This window comes from Alligator sinensis, unplaced genomic scaffold (genome assembly GCF_000455745.1).
Source record: "Alligator sinensis unplaced genomic scaffold, ASM45574v1 scaffold832_2, whole genome shotgun sequence".
Lineage (NCBI taxonomy): Eukaryota > Metazoa > Chordata > Crocodylia > Alligatoridae > Alligator > Alligator sinensis.
In genome coordinates this window covers 584236-605912 of record NW_005842745.1, presented here as the reverse complement: position 1 = coordinate 605912, position 21677 = coordinate 584236, and the positions used below count along the sequence as shown (strand labels likewise).

Genomic DNA, 21677 nt, shown 5'->3' with positions numbered 1-21677 from the left:
GGAAAAGCACTGCATGACTTAAAGATCTGGATCAGAGAAAAAAAGAAACACCAGTATGATAGTTGTTTTAGCTGGAGAGAGGACAAATCAATAATCAGGAAGGCTTAACCTCTTTGAGGAGACACATCATTCACATGTGCAAGCTGGACTAAGATATAAACAACACCCGACAGGAAGGTTGGGAACGGTGGTAGCCTTGGAGGGTCAGAAGGAAGTTATTATTTTATTCTGATTAAATGGAATTTTCAGTAACACTTTCAAAAAGTGCCTAAGTGACATAGAAGTTTAAGTCCAGGTTTCAAAGAGACCTACCCTTCAGGAGCCTAAGCTTCATTCAAAGGGATCAAGTCATTTTTTTTTCATTGGGACTTAAACACTTTTGAAACCTGAAGCCTTCATTTAAGCAATGAGAGAAGTACTAACCCCAAGCTGTGTCTATCCCACAGCTCCAAAGAAGATGCTGTGAGTGTGAGTTTGGTATCTAACATAGTAATGTAAGTATAGGTGGACGAGCTGGGCACGAGCCATGGGCACTGCCTAATAGGGGTGCAGAATGGAGCTGGGATGGCACCTTACCCTGCTATCCTCTCTCTCTCTCCAACCCCTCTGTACTCTTCACCCTCTCTGAAGCAGCTTGGGTTTGGCAGTGGGGAAGGCAGAGGAGTGGCAGTGCTGAGAGTTGCAGGAGCAGTGGCTGGTAGTTTGCTGCTGCTAATGGAGATGTCACCTCCTTTTTGCTGCTGAAAACCATTGTTTTTTGGCTGCTTGACACACAACGGTGGCAAAAAAGGTGGCAACATCTCTCCACGCAGCAGCAAATTTCTGGATGCTGCCCCTCCTCTACACACTGCACTGCCCAGGGTGCAGTGTTGGTCTTTGATTTAACATGTTATCCCTCTAATGCTTTCTCTCTTGTCAACTTCTTGCTATTAAACACCTAATGAAAAAACCTGACTGCTACAGTGAATTTAATTTGGTACACTGTCTGATACTGTATCAGGTGACACCAGTCTGAGACAGCCTGGTCAGAGGCCATGTAGGAAGAAAAGGTCTGTTGTTTCCACTCACAAGGGATACCATAGAAAGAACTGATTTACCACACAGGCACAGAGCACCAATCAACCTGAACATAGGCAGTTCAGATGCCACACTGTTTAAAACAAAATAAATTCTGTAAGTGGTAATAAGCTGTGTTAGTAAATCTTGTGCATGGTGAAGAGAACATCTTTTACCTCTGCCTTCAATCACAAGCAATTTGTTACTGCATTTCTCTAATTACATGTTTCTATTATAAGGGTCACATCAACTTCAAGAGACATGCACTTAACATTAATATTTAAAAGTCAGTGCTGCTACAGTGCATCATATGTATCTGCGTTTCTTGCTTCACCAAGTTGAAACAAAGCAGCAGCTGGAAGAACGCATTTGTGTTTCTGTAACTGCAATGCTAATGTGCTTAATGTAATGCTGAAGAAGGTTAAAAAAAATTAAGTAAACAGCCAACCCATCTTCAAAAACTGAAACAGCTCATCTTGTCATTAGTTAAAGCCACTGCACAATTCCCTACATATTCCTGTTGCTTATCAAAGAATATTAGCAATCTGCTCCACCCTGAATATAAAACTTGATAAAGGGAGTTAACAATAACAGCTATAACCCCTTCATGTAGACAGAGCCTTTGTTGGGGGGAGGGAGGAGCATGGAGGTCCACAGTGCAGGGACTGGGAGTGAGGCTGTAGGCCTAAACACACCTTATAGGATTTTGGTCACATGAGTAGGCATCAGACCCTCTCTAGAGTGTTGCTAAAAGGTTCAGAGTCTATCCACCCCTCGCATGTTAGATATACCTTAGTATGTTCCTCAACCATTGTCTACTTATCCCTGGGATCTTATATGGGGCCCAATGGCCTGGTTCCTGCCCACTCCTCTGTTTCCCACCATATACACACTCTGGCACCATTATGGGATCCTCATTGGATACAAGATGGCAAGTGCACCATCCTTTAGCTCTGAAGGACTGCTGCCTTTTCCCAAGCCTGCCTGCTCTCCTCATACCAATAAGTAATTGGAAAGGTAATATTTTTAGTATCCCAATTAGTTGATCTCATAGAGCATTTAAACACACTTTTTTTCCCAATGATGTGCTGGATACCCTCTGCTTCAGAGCAGATTCAATAGAGTCTGCTCCACATGTGAGCTGAGGCAAACTGCACTGCGCCATGTGCAGTTGTATAAGTGGAGAAATGTGTGTCAGCATGCTGAAAATGGTGGTGGCGGTGCACTTTTGAACTAAAGCACCTCCAAAGTGTTTTAGTTCAAAGGTGCATCGCTGCCATTTTCTCAGTGCTGACATGAGTTTCGCCACTTACACAACTGCATACATAGCAGCGCCAGGCACTTTTCAAAGTGCCCAGCGCTGCAATGCGTACATGTATAAAAAAGCTCACAGGGTGCCTATAAATGTGCTGCAGGGGGAGGGAGGGGGGCATTTTATTTAGGGTGGTTCCCAGAGAGCCTCTCTAATTAAAATGTTACAGTGTCATGGGTACTAAGCCCCTGCGTGTTTAAAAATGGCCATGGGATGCTTTAACTAAAGCTCATTCAATGAGCTTTAGTTAAAGCTCCCCAGTGGCCATTTTTAAACCCGTGAGGGATTATACATGTGACGCTGCAGCAATATCAGAGCATTCTAGAGCAGATTCAATAAATCGAGTCTGCTCTGATGCATTTGAACCACACCACATCAGAGCTCACATATAGGCACCCAGAGCGATGCTCAGAGATTCTCTAGCAACACCATGCTATGGATTATGTAGTGAGTGGTTCCCTAGCAACAGCATACTATGGATTATGAATTTATGCTTGTCTAATGAGTAGCTGTGAGGGAGTCTCTGAGGGCTCCCTAGTTGCCATGCTAGGCATTATAGGATGCCATATGTTCCTGCCTTAGTTCATAACTAGCTACAGTATTTCCTCCTCTTCTACTTCAACTCATGGTATACTTTGATTTGAACCAGACGGTAATACTTATTTGATTACTCTAGATGGCAAGAAAATGAGAGAAGCAGTCCCGCGGTGCCTACAGTGGAAACCTTGTATAAAGACTTTGCATACATGTGTAGAAGGGGGAACCATACTCCTTGAGGGTACATGTAATGGGAACTGGCTCCTGCTTCAGATAAAAAAGCAAGTCAATGTCTGGGTGTGGGGAACACTAGGATGGGAACAGAAGATGGGAAAAGAATAGGCTACACAAACACTTGAAGGCCTGGTCTGCTGAAATATTGTGAGCTCGGGGTGACGTTCAATGTTGCACTACAAACCTGAGTCCACATGATTTCAGAGAGAGAAACATTTGTGTCAAGACTCCTTGGTTGTGATCTCAGCTCTGCTAGTGACTGCCTATGAGGTCTGGGCAAGTCACTTAATCAGCATCTCATTTTTCCCATTTGTAAAACAGAGTTAATATTCATGGTGTGAAACATAACTAATTAGTGCTTGTAAATAGCTTAAAGATCTTCACATAGCAGGTGGTATACAAATCCAAATTCACTTCCACAGGGATGGAAGTACAGTTATACTTAGATTTGATGCTTGGTATTGATCTATTCAAATAAGTACTTGTACACTGTCCAGTGCTTGGTATTTAAGATTTTGTAGTACAATTAAGTTTTAAGTAAAAGTGATAGCAGAACAGAATATTTTCTTTCTGGCCAACAGCCTGGTAAGATATGAAGTAGTTTTGTCTGCTTGCACAGATGTTGTAAGTGCACTCTAAAACAAAAAAAAAGATTTCATTTTATTCATTATGCATTTATCACACTGTGTAGACACATTTTTTTATCCGTGGTCTTCAAACCTGTCACCATTCACACCCATGACTATTCTTCCCCCACATGCACATAAGGCTGTCTGGCTGGTACAGGCTTTCCCTCACAGTTAGACATCCACAACTGCCTGAAGGTTTACTGCTCTGTAAATCAACCAGAAGAGCACGAGAAGAGACCAGTGCATCTCCTGGCCTTCCAACAGACTGATGACAATCTCAAAAACAGGCTAATCCACCAGGATCAAAAATTGTGTTGTGTGTTCCACAAATCTCTCACAAAGCAGCAACAAATAGACCAGATATATCTACAACTATTTAACTCTTCGGGTGAATCACTTAATAATGATATCCTTGATGAAAAGCTTTCAGTAATGTCACTGGAGCAGAACTATATCTAGGTGTAACAGACAGCCCTTGCCCTGTTACTGGGGCAAGACTATGAGGCCAGCAGGACCGTCAAGGGCCCTTTAAGAGCAGGGCTTTTGTGGCCCAGAGAAAAGGGAGCTTATGGGAGGAAAAAAGCAGCTGCAAGGGCCTTCAGAGAGAAATCCCAGGTGGCAAGCAGCCAAAGGGAAAGGGATACAGCCCCTGCAATGGCCAGTAGCTCTGCCCTAAGGAGTGGCCAAGTGCTGAAGTAATTGCATCCCAAGAAAAGGCAACTAGCAGGGCTGCAGGGTCTAATAATCAACCCCTGTACTCAGGCCAGACAATAGATCTGGCTAGCTGGAAGTGGAGGGGCTTGGGGAATAAGAAGGCTTACCCTCAGGCTAGAGGGGCATTCTAGCCCTGGCTGGGGAGGAGGCAGGACTCCCAGTCAGAAGACACTGATATCCAGGAGCTCAATAAGAGGAGCCCTGGTGGGTAAAAGGGAAGAGAGGATTTATTTTTTGTGGTTTCCTTTTTATTCTTGGCAGGGTTTTAAGTGGATGTTAGTTTTGTTGGTGAGTTCCTGGAGTGGTGGTATTTTAGCTGGAAGTGGTTGCAAGCATTTCTTTTCCTTTTGACTAGAGAACTGGTAGAGGCTTGGAGGGGAGGTGGAGGCTGCACTGTAGGCACCTTAAAGCACCCTGCAAGCTTAGCTTATTGTAGGAAAGAAGCTCACACACGAAAGAGAGAGAGAGAGAGAGAGAGAGAGAGAGAGAGAGAGAGAGAGAGAGAGAGAGAGAGAGAGAGAGAGAGAGAGAGAGAGAGAGAGAGAGAGAAATTTAATCCCTTCAAGGCTAGACCAGGGGCTTAATCCCCAGTCATGCCACTGCCGCCAAGGAGACAAGGCCTAGCACTAAAGGTAGCAGCTAGATTAAGTAGGTCTGAACCAAGAGAGATGCAGTCCAGACAAGTATAAACAGGTGGAGCCCTATAGGAAAACATTAACTCCAAGGCTCTGGAAGCCATGTCCATAATTGGTTATTTTATCAAGATGTGGCAGGTGAGACTTTTGGTGGTGGTTTAGAAGAGCTAGAGTGGGGGCAGGCTAGCCAGCCAGAGGGGGCTACTCCTGCCACACTAGAGGTCTAGAATCTGTTCCTAGGAGTGAATGGAAGGCAGGAAAAGGGAAAATAAAACGAGTCTGGTTATAACAAATGCCTCCCTGTCACACTTCTGCATCCCTCATCGCACCTGTATGTAAGCAGAGCTAAGCCTGGCACCATCATTTACTAAAAAGAGAATCAGCTATTGACTACTGGGTGAAACAAGATATTGGAGTCAAGATATGATGGCAGATTTATAGTTTCATTGAACAAGACTATTTTGAGAAACACGCATTGGATTACCTTATGATAACAGTGACACTAGTCAGTATATACAGCAGAAGAGCTACTATTTCTGTTTCTAAGTGTCTGCCACCAAAAAGAGTCAGAGAGCAACGTTGGCATGAAGTTGAGGCAAACCCTACCTGATTTCAAAAAAGCCTTTGACTTGGTCTCCCATGATGTCCTCATGGTAAAATTGGAGAACTGCAGCCTCGGCAACCTTACAGTCTGATGGCTTGGGAACTGGCTCCATGATCGGACCCAGGGAGTGATAGTTGATGGAACCAAGTCAACATGGCACATGGTGACCAGTGGCGTCCCCCAAGGCTCAGTACTCTTTAATATATTAATAAAGAATCTGAATTGGGTTGTCAGAAGTGGACTGGCTAAGTTTGCAGATGACACCAAATTATGGGGAAGTGCAGACACACTAAAGGATAGGTTGGCAATTCAGGCTGACCTGGACAGACTCACAAAGTGGGCGGATCAAAACCTGATGACATTCAACTTGGAGAAATGCAAGGTGCACCTTGTGAGAAAAAACCCACATCATACTTATAGGCTCGACAGTGCTACACTCACTAGCACCATGACCGAGAGAGACTTGGGGGTCATGACTGACCACAAGATGAACATGAGTCACCAATGTGATGCTGCAGCTAGCAAAGCAAATAAAACTCTGTCTTGTATCTATTGATGCATCTCAAGCATGACCCATGAAGTCATTCTTCTGCTTTAATCAGCCTTGGTGAGGCAGCAGCTGGAGTACTGCATCCAATTCTGGGCTCCACACTTTAGAAAGGAAATGGAGAAGCTTGAGAGTTCAGAGGAGAGCCACGTGCATGATTAGAGGTCAAGAGAACAGACCTTATGAGGAAAGGCTGAGTGGCATGGGACTCTTCAGCCTGGAAAAGCGAAGGCTCAGGGGTGACTTCGTAGCAGCCTGTAAGTATATTGGGGGGGGGGGGGGGGTGTGCATCAGGAACTGGAAGAACATCTGTTCACCAGAGCACCGCCAGAGAAGACAAGATCTAATGGTCACAATCTGCTGGAAGACTGTTTTAGACTGGACATAAGGAACAACTGTTTTACTGTCCAAGTCTTCAGAGTCTGGAATAGACTCCCTCAGAAGTGGTGCAAGCACCTATTCTGGATACCTTTAAGAAATGTTTGGATGCTTACCTTGCTAGGGTGATCTGACCTCAGCTGACTTCCTGCCCCTTGGGCAGGGGGCTGGACCCGATCATCTTGCAAGGTCCCTTCCAGCCCTAATAGCTATGAAATCTACTTACTTTGGAGTCAGTAGCAAATTTTTTATTGATTAATGAGACCAGGTTTCGATCCTTATCAGGTAAGATTATTTATCTAATACAAGTAAATAATAATAATACTCTGCACATTCCTTCATCCTTTAAGAGGATGTTAGATGAGTCCTCAAAACACTCCTATGTGTTTTGTAATAGAGTAACAGAATAGCATACAGCTTGATTCTCCCCTATGCCTGAGAGAGTAGGCTGACAGGGAGCTGATAGCATCTTCCTGATTCCTCTTTATCCTGTTACCATGTGCTGCGAATTGAGGTCAATGGTATAACAGATGAGATGACTGGGTACTACGATGCAGTGGCAGTTGTGAGTGTTAAGATAAATACTATTTCATTACTCTGTCTTCACCCAAATATTTAGAATTTACTGCAAAGAGTGGATTTCTCACCCTCTTGGTCAAGATTTCAGATATCAATATTATGGCTCTCATATTTGTTTTCTATTAAGGTATATATATACCCCAGCAACTAGCATATTTGCTTTGTGTTCTGTAAAATGTTTTAAGGAATATTTTAACCAGAATATGGACATCATTTCTTTATATCTGATCTTTGGACCATCATAGACACAGCTCCTCTATCAGGGCATGTTACTGAGGGTTCAAGGAAAATACTGCATAAAATAGGTATGCTCAGGGGAAAGGGATAGAAACAGAAAATCCTCCTGTACCTCTAGCATCTAGAAATCCCTTTTTACTGTTCCAGTCTATTAATTGTTAGAAGGGAAAAAATTAAAGTGATTAAAGCTGCTTTTCTCTGAGGTGTCTGGCAGCACTCAAAGGCTTAAGCACCAGCTTACAGTTGATTTCCCTATCTCAACTTCAACTTTTTTCTGCAGGTCATTATCATTTCCAATGTTTGTGGCAGGCTTGCCAGTAGCACCCCAGCTCGCCGGCTTGAAAGGGCTCAGAGTGATTTGCGGGGCATCTCCCCCTCCCTAGCAATCAGGAAAGGTAAGGGGATAGGATTGCCTCGCCCCTAACCAGGGGCAAGGTGAAAAGGCAGACCAGAGGGGGAACTAACCCCTCTGCTTTCTGATTGGTCCAGTCTCAAACTGGGGACACAGCCTCCAGAGGGGATAAAAAGGGAGTGTGCCCAGCAGATGGGCAGCTTCAATGAGGGACAATGAAGAGGGCTGATGAAAAGCTGGTGGAATTGACAAGCGGGGCGGAGCAGTTGCCCCAGAAGTGTCCAGGGACGGGAGCAGCAAGCGGCTGCATCCCAGCCCCGCCACAGAGGGAGCCGCAGCGACGGTGCACAGCCTGGTGCATGGAGGGTCTGGGAGCGAATGGGACCTCACCCACTGCATGGGGCAGCATGGGTCTCCAACCTCCTGCACGGTGCAGGGGCCATGGTGCACAGGCATGGAGGGTCCAGGAGCAGATGGGACCTCAGCAGCTGCACAAGGTGGTGCAGGTCTCCAACCGTGCATGAGGCAGAAAAAGGGCCATCGGTGCACAGGATGGTTCACAGGGCCATAGAGCTGAAGGGGCCCTGGCAACTGCACATGGCAGCATGGGTCCCCAACCCTGCATGAGGCAGGAAAAGGGACTTTGGTGCACAGGAGAGTGCATGGGCAGAGAGTGGGCTGACAGACCAGGAAAGCTGCACGAGGCAGCTAGGGTCATTTCACAAAGGGAGGAGACACCTCCCCCCTCCCCCCCACCGGAGATGAGTTGGGCCTCATCAGGCCTACAGGGAGTCATGAGTCCCCCTGGAAAGGGATTTCCACAGGGGAGGAGAGCCCACCATGCTACGGGTGATGGAAGGAAAGCCCCCTGATGGGAGGGGGACATTTTGCCTTGGGGTACAGCAAGGGATCGAGGGCTCCTGCTTGCTAAGGGGGTTCCCAGGTTAAAGGGCCCTGCCAGTTTAGTAGCCTGAGTGGAGTCCAGGGTGCTCTACTGGGCGAAGGGGTTCCTCACCGGGTTGTCATTTCTTCATTGGGCTCAGCTGTGTGCCTGGTATTGGTATTGGCATTTATCATATACAGGCACTCCTCACTTAACGACCGAGTTCCGTTCCTGTGACTAGGTCGTTAAGCGAATTGGTCGATAAGCGAGGAGCCGCCCCTTGATACTGCGTGCCTTGGCTTGAGATGCCGCGCTGCCGTTTCCACGACCAAAGTTCTCGTACTTACGACCAGTTCTCGCTGGTTGTAAGTCCGCGCGGTCGTTAAACAGGTGGGTCATTAAGTGAGGAGGATATTTTATGCAAATGTGTTGTATGCCATGTAACCTCTTATACTAATTCTTCACTATTGACGCATCACTGTCAGTCATTTGATTACTGACCCCGTCAACTAAGCCCCTGAGCCTGCCCCCCCCCCGAGCCTGTAGGAGGGGCAAGGCTGCAGTCTAACCCAAAGGCCACTGGGAACCAGCCCTATGCATGGGTTTGGGGTTTAATCAGAGTGTGTTTGGGTGATTTGTGGGCGTGTATGTATGTATGTATGAGTTGATGATTGTAAATTATAAATACTTTTTTAATATTAAACCTGTACATAGGTAAGATTTATTGAGTGTCCCAGCTCTTTGCTCTTTAGGAAGAAGAGGGGAGCTGCATACAACTAGGCAGCCACACCTCCCACAGTACACCTGCACCCGCTGACCACCCCTTTGTTTGGAAAGGGGGTACCTTTCTGCGTACCACCCCAGTTACATATTAAGTCATGGGGAGGGAAGCAGGGGAGAAAGAGAGATGGAGGGGGAGAAAAAAGTTTCAGATTAGACAATACCCTGAAGAGGAGACCAAGGAGACTCTACTATTACATGGAAGACAGAGAAAAAAAAATCTACGTGGCAAATAAAATTTACTTTTATTGGAGGCAGATCATGAAAAGGCACAGACTTACTCCCAAAGTAGGCATGTAAAAAGGAGCTCAGAAGCTCTTGTGTAGACTGGCATATGAGATAGAAGCTTTTAATTTCACTGATCCAGACTTAGGTAATTATTGCCTTATTGTCAGAGGCACTGAGCACCCATAACTTAGTCAACAAGAAATATGGATAATTAGGCCTTCTGAAACATGGGCCAGAAGTAACATTTTTGAATTAACAGCAGTCCACCACTTAGTCCAGTGGTACAGCTTACAGAAGTTAAATCTGGCACTGATTTATCATTGTCCCCCAACCTTTTTTCCTTTGGTGACACCTGGTGTATTTGTTTGGGGCAGGAGTGTCAAACATTCAGCCCATGGGTGGGATCCAGCCCACCAGTCTACTGATGGGATCCTGGAAATTGGGGGCATGGCTAGAATGGGCAGGGCTTATCAGAATCCAGAGCCGCTAGGCCCAAGTTGACAATGCCACTGGTGGCAGGAGGGGAAGCAAAAGCTGTGCTAATACAGACTTCCTCAGGCTGCAGCCCTTTGCCTTACCACTGCTGCTGTCACAGTGGCTGCCATACTGGCCCCTCTAGTTCTGTCACAGCTGCCAGTGACTCTGTCAACCCTTTCAGGCCCACCACTGACCCTTCCAGTACCACTGTAGGTATCTAAGAGCCTGTGGATATCTGTAGGTACCTAAGAGCCAACCCCTCTGGGTCCCACTGCTGACCCCTCCAGTCCTGCCGTAGCCATTCTATGCCCTGGGCCAGTTCTATCCCACAAGAATCCCATGCTGTCTGGACCCATCCCAGGACATGGGATGAGTTTGACAGCCCTTGTCTAGGGTATGTCACTCATCAGAAAGCACAATGCAGTGCCATGTTGAGATACTCAAGAAAGCTCAGGTACCAGTAGTGGTATAACTGCATTCTGCTGGGCTAATTTACCCTGCTTATCTTTTTCAGTAGGGTTCATGTCAATGTACTATATCTTTTTTTCAAAATCTGGACTACCTTGGATGTCTCTACATGACACAGTGTTGTGCAATGTAGATAAACCTTCAGATTGCATGCTATTCAGGAAAGGAGCTTTGTTTTTTTTCATCTGTCTGTTAAGTGCCTTGTCAATTAATGAGAATAATTTAATGACAATAAGGCTCAAACGATGTCATTAGCAAAGCTAACCGCACTTTATCATGCATCAGCAGATGCATGACAAATAGAACCAAAGAGGTGATACTTCCTACTCATGACTGTAGTGGCCCAAACTCAATCCTTAAGGGCTCCAGTCATGACCTCCATCCTTCCCTATAGCCACACCCATGCCAAACAAAGTGCCACTCTGTTATCCTTCACTCTCCTGTTCAGGCTCCAGTCCTTTACACTTTGGTCCACAGGTTACTCTGGCTGTAGGCCTTGAGCCTAGGCCCACGTGCTGTGGCCCAGCTTCTTAGCCTCCGCCTCTTTCTCAGGCCTCAGGCTCTAGTCTTTTTGATTGCTGCTTGCTCCAGTCTCCCTCTTATCCTCTTTCTCTGTCTATAGCACACTGACCCTGGTAGGGCCAAACCTGAACTGCCTCTTTGGTGCCCCTGCATGGCCTTCTAACCACCCAAGAGCCACAAACTGGTCCTCTGGATGTTACTACGCTGATCACAACAAAAGAATGAAGCCCATCAAGGTACTCCCAATAAAAAGAATAACCTGAATTAAAATTATCCCCACCCTGGGTGAACTGAGAACAAAAGAAGTGGCTTCTTGCCTTTGTATGTCAGGGTTGCCTTTACCATAACTCCTGGCTCTACAACAGCTTGCCTGGGAGATCTTTATTCTTCCTCAGCCAGAGCTAGAGCAACCCCGCTGGCAAGTATCTTACACCATACGTCCCTCCCCTTCCAGCAAACCCATCCTATCACTTGGCACAAGCACAGTAGTCCCTTATTAGCCCTTTCAGCCCTGCTTGGATTCACTACACTTGTGGCAGGGTTGTTGATGATTTCTGATAGTCTGTCTCCATTTCCCCAATGGCTGCTTGCCTCCAAGGGCTTTCCCCTAGTGACATTGTTGTCTGCATTCTTATCCCTTCAGGCCACAGAGACCCTACTCTTAAAAGGCCCTCACAGGTTTTGCTTGTCCCCCAGCCTTCTCTCAGTAACAGGGCAAGGGTTCCCTGCAAGAGAGGGGGAGAAGGAGAAGAGGGAAAAATACCTCAAATCACTTGGGGATATGAACTGAGTTGCATCCAAATGGCCAGAAAGTTTCTTAGGATAGAATGAATGATTTTATAAAGGAACAAAAATGTGCCCTAAAATTATGCAAACCATAATTGGTAAATGAAGTTCAAAAATTTGGATTTAACTGCAAAAATCATTTAGGTAGCAGGTGTGGCAGAATGCCATCTCAGTCTCTCCCCAAACTCTGCTATCAGGCTTATTACTTATCTGACAATTTGGTTACCATGGTCACTGCAGAGGGCAAGCACCCCTGCCCCTATCTGCTTCAGGTAACCCTGAGTTGTAACCTGAGCTGGATACACTCCTGAGGGAGGAGGGAACCTGCTCCCTCTGCCACACCGCGGGCGGCTGCAGGCAGGCCCGGGGGGGGGGGGGGGGGGAGGGGGCTTGAACTCCCTATTGTCCTAAGCAATAACATCAGGACTGGGAGGGGAGCTAAAGACCCAGCAAGTCTACCTGGCAACCAGTGATACATTTCAAATTGGTTGGCTGGCAGCCAACAACTGCTGGCCTTCACTGGATCAGGTAAATAAGGTTATCAGGTCTATATAAGTTAAAGACCACCCAGGAAAAGGGGTGACAGCCATGATGAAGACATAGAGAGTAGCTCAGCTCTTTTGCTCTCTCTCTTGAAACACATGGACACACTATGAACTGCCTGCCTCCAGAGGAAAGCTCTGTCAGCTTCTGGATGATACTTGTGAGTAAGCGCCTTAAAATCTAACCAGATACATAGCGTACAGTAACATAGATGTGTAATCAAAGGCTATCCAGTCAACCCATTTGCTCTAAGGTATTTCTCTGATATTGCTCTACCCTGTGCCCTCTTCCAAACCTACTCCTTGTAATCAGCTCTCCTCTGTACCTAGCATGGAAGGCTTATTGGGAGAGGGTCTAGATTATGCCTTAGGCTTCCCTTGGTCCGGCTGACTAAGGGAGACCACTATTTGTGCTTCAGACTAAGGGAAGCACCCCAAGTTCTTCCAGTAGGTCGAGTACCCTTCAGGTCTATAAAGCCTGTGTCCCTCACGAGGCACAGAGCCACTAACAGACCGAGACCCGTGAGTGGTGGCAGTATTACCCCCAGGCTTGTGGGTGTGCTCTAGGAAGGGGGTCGGCCAGATGTGAGGTGCCCCCAGGGAGGCGCTTGGAGCCTGGAAGGTGGTCAGCTGCAGAGGTGGGTGGCTCAGCACAGGAGCACCACCTACTGGTCTGCCACAGCAGGTATGTGATAGGTCCACAGGACTAGAAAGGCTCTCCTTGGGCATGAGTCCAGTCCCTAGTACTACTGGCATCAGGTCATATAATCCTCTTCACAGATTTATCAAACTCCATCTTAAAATTAGTTAGGTGTCTTTGTTCCCCTTACTCCCATCAGAAGACTATTCCAAAATCTCATTACTCAAATGGGTAGGGACCTTCTTTTAATTTACAGGGTAAATTTATTCATGGCCTGCTTATACCTTTTTGTTCCTGTGCTAATGTCATTCTTCAACTTAAATAGTTCTTCTTCCTCCACAGTGGTAAGCGTTCTGATGCATTTGTATACAGCAATCATATCTTATATCTTAGCTTTTGTTTCTCTAGATGACAATGGACTTCCCATTTCCCTAATCATTTTAGTAATCCTTTTTTGCACCTACTTGAATTTCATTTAATCTGCTTTGAACACGGCTGACCAGAACAGTTCACGTTGTTCCAGATGAGGTCTCACTAGAGCCTTTTATAATAGCATCAACACTTTATTTTTTGTCTCTACTTGAAATACCATGACTGCTACAAGATTACATTTCAGTGGGGATGATGTTGGTGCCTCACAGATATCCTATGATTACCAATATTTCTCTTCCTCAATCATTTGTGATTTGAGTTCCCAACTTCTAGAATAAATTCTTATTATCATTCTCTAAGTGTGTGATCTTGCACCTTGTATTCTTACATTTCAAACCATTCTCAAATATTGTGTTTCTCAAGATCAATTAGTTCTTCCTATAACTTAGACAGCCATATCATAATATCTTTCATAGACCAACTGAGCTCCATCTTAAATGTTTGTGCTCACTATTCTTATTGGAAGCCTATTTCAGAACCTCACTCCTCTAGTGGATAGAAACCCTGTTTCCAATATAAGTTAATTCAGGGCTGTTTATATCCATTTGTTTGTGTGTCAACATTGGTTTTTAGCTTAAACAACTCTTTTCTATTCTTATTATTTACCCCCCCACCCTCAAAGTCTGTACGGATAATATAGACAACACTTGCAATAATCCCTCAACCCCTCTGGTTTAACAAATAATATTCCATGTGGGATTATATCAAGTACTTTATGAAATTCTAGGGAAACTGATTCTACTGCATTTCTTTTGCCTCAAAAACTGGTTATTTTATTGAAGTAAAGACATCAAGTTAGTCTACTTTGAACCATTTTTAATTTTCACTTATTTTCCATTTATTTCCATGTTTTAAAAGTCAGCTGATACAGCTTCTATATGGATGAATCCAGTCTATACAGCTGACCCCTAAACAGTTGTGTAAAGGCAATAAATATTTAAGCAACAACAGAAAGATGACCCTCAACCTGATAATCTAGTTCAATATATTGTAAGAAACAATTGCCACTGAAGTTCGAATCCCTTTCCTCTGAGCCAATTGATACACTTGTGTATGAGACCACTATGTGATAGGTGGCAGACATAATCCTAATAACTAGACAATTTGAAAGGATAAGCAAAAGATCAAAAGATACCTGCTACCCTAGCAGTTCCTCAGGTCTGTTTAAATTGATTTCTTTCTTTTGAGACTTGGTGATTTTTAAAATTCTGTTTCCCATACCTCATCCTGAAATACCTTCAGCAAACAGTAAGAAGAAAGCAAAGATCCAAAGAGGTCATAATCAAACAAGGTGATAAGAGATTGGGAGAGAGGAAGAAAGAAGACACACTTTTTGTCAGCCTATTTCTAGCAGAGAAAATAATATGACTCCAGACAGATAATCCCACAGACCACTAACAAAAACTCACCATGTCTGGTGTCAAAACTAGCACTTGAAAGCTTTAGTTTTACTGATATTGAGACAATAACTGAAAAGTGAAGGGGAAGCACAACTGCACACAGAACTACCAAGGTAAAATGAATGCCCTCTAAAATGTGCTCTTTTTACATAACAGCAAAACACAGATGAAGAGGGCAATTTACCCCAGAAACAGGGTAAATTATCCCACACTGAACTCCATGCTGCTGTAAGTAAACTGCTTACTGCAAACTAAGCTAGTTTAAAAGCTGGCCCAGGCATCTCTATGCTATGCTGCAGTCTCCTCAAATAGGGACTGTGGAGTGTGGTGACGTACAAAGCTGATCACCTTTTCCAGGATTAACACAAAAATAATGTGGGTGGCAAAAAACAAGGTGAAGTGGAAGGGGGAAGGGAATAGGGAGTCCTGGCCAAGGACACTTTGGTTCTTTGAAGGTGCATTTTTCAAAAACTGATCCTGCTAGGTTCTTATGAAGAAAGATCCTATGAGAACACCTAAATCATTAGAAATCAAACCAAAGAACATGTAAATCTCTCTCTTCTCAGTACTGCTCAGCATTAGATTAAATGCTGCAGAAACTGAGTCCTGCTGGGTTTCCCTGAGAGGTCAGGGACATCCTTCTGACAGCTCCTACTGTGGGAAATTGCTTCCACATTGGAACCGAGTCAGTAGATAACAAAACACTTACTTTATTTGTTCTCAGGGTGCTTGTATTTTTCTGCACTTGTCCTGCTTTTTTCTTTTGGGCTACAGTTATAATAATGGCTTATTGTAATCAATTATAACAAGCATTTTATGAGAGAATTAGCAGGAGGAAAGAGAGAAAAATTAGAGGCCAAATGTCATCTCATATGATGTCTGAAGTAATTAGTTTCCTATTGCTGATGCCATGAGAATGATCAAGCAATTACCACCCATATATGCAATCCACTAACTGCTGATAGTGTTGCTACTTAAACTGAAAAATCAAAACAGCTGCTTTTCCCCTTTCCCACCAAGAGAAGAAGTATAAATTCACCATTACCATTAGCACACCGAAGGACCACCAGTCTGCACTCTGTGTGTGCCCTCGCCGGTTGACCACCTCTGGAGCCATGTACTCTATTGTTCCACAGAAAGAATAGGCTCTCTTGTCATGGTCAATGGCCTCTTTGCTTAGACCAAAATCTGGACATATGTTTTAAAAAAAGAGGAATTTGGTTAGGTCTTGATTTACAATCAGAAATGATCAAGTTAAGTTTAAACAGCACTTTTTTGTTAATGAGAAAGGAAACAGCTTAAAGCAGGAAATGAAGAATGTGAAAGCCATGTTTGTCTACATAATATTTTACATGTACATAAATGCCAAAATGGAAGCTGGAGGTTGCACAGGACATGGTTATGTGTGAGCAATATTGCCAGCTAGTACATGCACTTTGGGGGATGTTCACTATAGAGTGGGTGATATCATTTTCCCACTTGCTCCTGAAGATATGGCCCTGAGATAGAAAAGAGAATTTAAACAAACAGAATGTTGTTGTACAAGCTGGACTGGAGCTAGGCACTGAGAATAACAACTGATTTTTTGCAAATAAAGTACCATGGAGAATATAATAATCACAAATTGACAAACATGAAGTAATACCCTTATAATATCACAATGCAACACACACATCTCCATTCATGACATCTTTTCTAGTCTAACAATTTGAAAGATTTCATCTGGAACTAAAATTCATAATGGGAAGGTGTGTTGTTTTAAGGACTCATGGACTAGAAGGCTGAAGCTGGAAGTCATGGTCAGAAGCGCAGTTTTACCTGCAACATTTTATCTTAATGCAAACTTCCCTACTACATGCAAGTGAAGGATGAAGCAATGACCAGAAGAAAAAGGGCCACCTACTGAATTACCAGTACCACCTCTTGTTGAACCTAAATTTCTCTTGCAACCTTTTTCCAAATAGTGACCTAAGATCACAGCTTGAGGGAAAGTGACACATGGTACACAGTACAGTGGATTGGCAGGCTTGTACAAATCAAGTTGCAGTAACCACACACTGCTCTTTACATACCTGTAATCTTAATGTGGCCCTCTTCGTCTAGGAGGATGCTGGAAAGCAAACGAGAGAAAAACAGGATTAGGAAGATGCATGGTATACTTTAGAAACAAAAAAAAAAATTACAAAAAATAAAGGCAAGTAAGGAAATATATAAAAATCAGACACGTGCATAGTGGCCTGTATTTTTAGTTCCAAGTTAAAATAAAAAAATCCTCTGGAGTTCCTTTGCCTAAAACATGAATAACCTGTGAGGGCTGCACAAAGAGCCTCAATGATGCACTGAAATACCCTGAACATTTGGTTGGGAATTTCCAGTCCATGTAAATTAAGCCCAGAGGGTGCATCTACACATGCACTTTAATGTAGAATTACTAATTAGCGTCACAGTAAAGTGTTACTGTCTACACGCGTGCTAGTATCTTATGGCAGAGTAAATAAGTAAGATGAAACACATGTGTGGACAGTGACAGGGGCTGAGTGGGGCACAAGGAAGCGAAAGTGTGGGGACTGCCTGTACACGGCTGTGCACTTTAGCACTCTTGTGCCCCAGCCAACCCCTCCACTGCTTGATGCCACCATGCGGGCCTCAGGGCTGACCCCCTGAGCCTGCTACCAGCCCAGGGCTGCTCTGCCCCAGCTCAAACTGCTGCTGTCTAGGGAACGTGCAAAAGCTGCACCTGGGAGCCGCTGACTCTGGCTGAAACAGCTCTAGAGTTTATAATGTCTCATTAACTGAATGTGCAGATGCACTCAGAAAGACCCAGGGTCTGCAGAAACAGACTCACAGTTTCTCCTTCTAGTTGCTCTTGAGCTCTAAGCTGCTGTGGCTGGACTGCTATTCGTATAGTTTATGGGTAATTTAGGCAACACTACACTAATCTGCAGCTGCTTTACAACTACAATGTAGTCATGTCCCAGGAAGTGCAGAGTAAGTGGACTTTCCCTCTTTTTAAGATCAGATGCATTTCATGAGAGGGCCCCACCCACTTTTTGGGTATATCATTATTAAATGTCAAACAAACAAAAACTAAAAAGACATACAGACTTCCATGAATAAATAAAACAATTTGGATTTAAGGCAGGTATTGTCAATACTCTCAATGCTGCAGGTACTTAAGAGAAGGTGTTTTTATCAAGTAGGATTTAGGCAACAGATAGATCTATGGGCACAGTGTAATAGATCAGTAAAAGGAGGGTACCATATAATACCAAAGAATGGAGGGAAATATTTTTTCTACACTGACCCCAAATATTTTTTTAAAATTTTCCCATCAAAACAAAAGCCTAGAAAAAACAGTGGGGAGAGGTCATAGTTTTGGAGAGTTTTAAACTTTTAAAATTAAAGTAACTTTGGAGCCAAAATATCAACTTTCAATTGAAAAATGAAAGGAAAACCAAAACATTTTGTTTAAAAATGATTAAATAAGTAGGCTAAGTACAGACAGTCAAAAATCCTGAGGCTGAATTGATTCAATCTTTATAGGTTAGTCTAAGTTGCATAAATTGAACTGATAAGCAAGTGAACAGACATTCACTTTTGGTTCCAGAAATGCAGCCACATGTCTTCAGTGGCCCAGGCCAGAAGCCTGAGGGTGCTAGAGCATGTCTCCCTGCTGGGCCAAGGCTATCCTACCCACCCTGTGAGAGGGATTGCAGGGGAGGTACCAAGCCTCCTGGGATGCTGGGGAACTATGAGTTAACTTGAATCTGGAGGGAATCTGGAACAGAAGTTCAGTAAACTGATTTGACCTAAGTCACTTAAGTCTGACACTACATCCATCCAGGTTTATCTTAAACCAGTTTCAGCCATTTTGAAAGTAGGTTATGCGCACTGAATTTCTGTTGTTTTACAGATTTGAACTGGTTTCCAATCAGTCATTATAGTGGTTTATGTGTAATTTTTGTCCCTAGCCATAGAGTTCAACTTTTCCCATTGTTTTTTTTTCATTTTCCTCAGTTGAAAATTTAATTGGATGAATTGAAAATGAACTTTCAGAATACTTCAACCAACCCAAATACTCATTTCTGATGGACAAACATTACTCCTATTGCTCCACTCTAATCCTATTCCCTTGAGCCTCATCTGTTGATTAACACAGTTAATACTGTACCATTTATGCATACCTTAGGAGTTCCAGACTCAGGAAATAAATGTTGCCATCTTGAAGGGAGGTATTGCAAAAAGGATTCATTTAGGCTGTGTTGCTTTCTAACTTACCTTTACAGTATGAAAAGCATAACACAAAGTATTTCATCTAATTGCTGACTCACTTCCTGGAAAAGATTTAATTGGTAGTCCCTGATTGCCTCTAGTTTTTAAAGATGTCTTCCTGCTCTTTTCATGCTATTAGGGATGTTTTAACCCCAGTATCCCAGCCATATTCCATCATGAAATCCAGTCACCCAGCCACCTAAACTTTCTTTCCAGTCCAACTAAATCATTTTTTGCTACCTGCCCACATTTAGTAGATAATGTTTGTGTGTATTGTTTAACAGATATTTTCATCAGTGAAGATAACTTTCTCCCAGCAATGTGTAATATGATTTCTATTTATAGGCAATTGTGAAATATTTCAGTATTCCAAACAGATTTGTGAAGAAAAAGTGGAGAGGTTTTTGTTTTTTTTAATGAATTCAAGTATAGGAAAACACTGTACAGCTGTCTACACTTATGTGTATTTTTTGGCAGAATGGAGGTAACAAATGTAAAACTTTAGTCTTGCAGCTGATCTCGGGAATACGTACATTTGTTCCATGCTGACACTGTTTCAGAGGGACACTATGACCTTTCTGTGATAATTTTTCCTGATCACCTTAGTTTTTAACTTGGAAACAGAAATGAATGAGGTAGACTTGTGACTTGGAGTAATTTTTCAGTATATTATGTTTGTTGCCCTAATGAGATTGGTGTCCTTTTAATCAACAACCAGATGAAATGGTTTTCTCTTTTCAAGCTTGTCAAGTGTGGAGTCTGCCATGCTATCTGGCTTTATACTCTGAAACATTCAGATCACCCTAACACATATTTAAAAGACAGCATAACAGAAGCAACACTGATAGATTAGCATGTACTAGCATTAGCATCTTACTCCATTAAGATGTTGTCTTTGCACTGAAATACAATTAAAAATGGATGATCTTCTGCAGTACTATTGCAGGCAGGGAACAGGCTTTTACTGTGTATAATTCAATAATAAAGGCTAACAGCTGAGTCACTATTATTTGTTCAATAATTAAAGCTGCTTCTCCTCCACACTCCCTCCCATGTCCTTGAGGCAGCATGATTTTTTAATCTAGCAGTGTAACGGACATATTTAAACATGTCCTAGTGACTTGCCTTCCCCTCCCTCCCCTGAAATTTTTGCCCTGAAGCCCAGGGCAAACCTTCCATAGTAGAAATCCAAGGTTGTGAGCTCTGTAGTGATTCCAGGCATGCTACCACCTATTTGCAGAGCAGGACAGCAAGACCACCCTAATATTCTCACTAGAGACATCAACAGTATGCAGCTGATTTGGTACTGTAACATGCATGCTACTTTTTCCTTATATGACCCATGGCTTTCATATTCCCATGTCCCTTGAATAGTACATAGCAATGGCTTGGAACTAATGTTAAAACAGCCACTAGGCTGCACTGTCAAGGACGAACAGGGGGAAAAATATGCAGTGGACTGTCTGACAATGGTGCCCTTGTCCTCACACATATTTTAATAAAAATTAACAAAACTGTTTTTTGGGATCAAAGGAGTAAGAGAAAGGATAGAATATGGTAATCTAATGGAAGAGTATCTGGCATAAACCACTGAAGTTAGAATTTTACTAGGCCATCTGAATTGTTTTTCGTGACTTATAGTACTATGGCATAATCAATATGAGAAATTAAATACCAGTTGCAGCAACACATTGTATAGCCCTTTGTCTCCTTTTTCAAGACTCCTGTAAATCCTACAACTTTAAGGCACTGTACCATGGTTTTATTTATCAGTGGGTATATCTACATGTGCAATTAATGTGACTTGATAAACTCCAATGCTGTTTGTGCTGAAGTCAACTGTTCCCAGACACAGGATTTCACAATGTCCCCGAAACCACAGTAGTTCAAGCTGGGGTAGAGCAGCCCTGGGCTGGCAGCAGGCTTAGGGGCCCAGCCCTGGGATCTGGGTGGCAGTGTTGGGTAACAGAGCTAGGGACAGACATTACACAGAAAGGGTGCATCCACATGAGTGTGCATGTGCATCTTGCAGTGTCTTGAAGCCCTTTGAGACACTGCAAGAAGTGCATGTGGGAATGAAAAAAACATTCCCTGCGCTGCAAATTTGCAGCCCGGGGGCAAAATCAGAACCCTGGATATCCAGGGGACAAAAAAACCTACGGGGGAAAAAAATGGGGCAGGACACAGACCCAGACTGTGCTCTGAGGCAACCAGAGGCTTAGTCCTCCGCAGAGACACTCTGGTAGCCAGCCAGAGTGTCTCTATGGCTGGCCCTCGCCCCAGTGCTGAAGCATGCTGTTTGCCAGGGCAGGGAGCTGGACCTCAGCTCCTGCTGGTAAGTAGGGGATAGGAGGGTGGAGGAGGGGACCATGGGAATACCATGGCGGCCCCTCCCCCGCCCCCCCAATCACCGCCCCGCCCCGCCCCCACCCC

The 21677-nt window shown here is 43.9% G+C and overlaps 1 protein-coding gene across 5 annotated transcripts in view; it reads right to left on the bottom strand.

The window, feature by feature from the left end:
• RPS6KA2 (ribosomal protein S6 kinase A2) overlaps positions 1–21677 on the bottom strand; it is a 460482-nt gene that overhangs the window by 89798 nt on the left and 349007 nt on the right. For all 5 annotated transcript variants that reach the window (XM_014525104.2, XM_025216519.1, XM_025216520.1 and 2 more), the window contains exons 7-8: positions 17045–17082; positions 16018–16160 (exon numbers count right to left, since the gene is read on the bottom strand). In XM_014525104.2, the coding sequence (XP_014380590.1) occupies positions 16018–16160; positions 17045–17082 (181 nt within the window). The remainder of the gene's footprint in view (positions 1–16017; positions 16161–17044; positions 17083–21677) is intronic.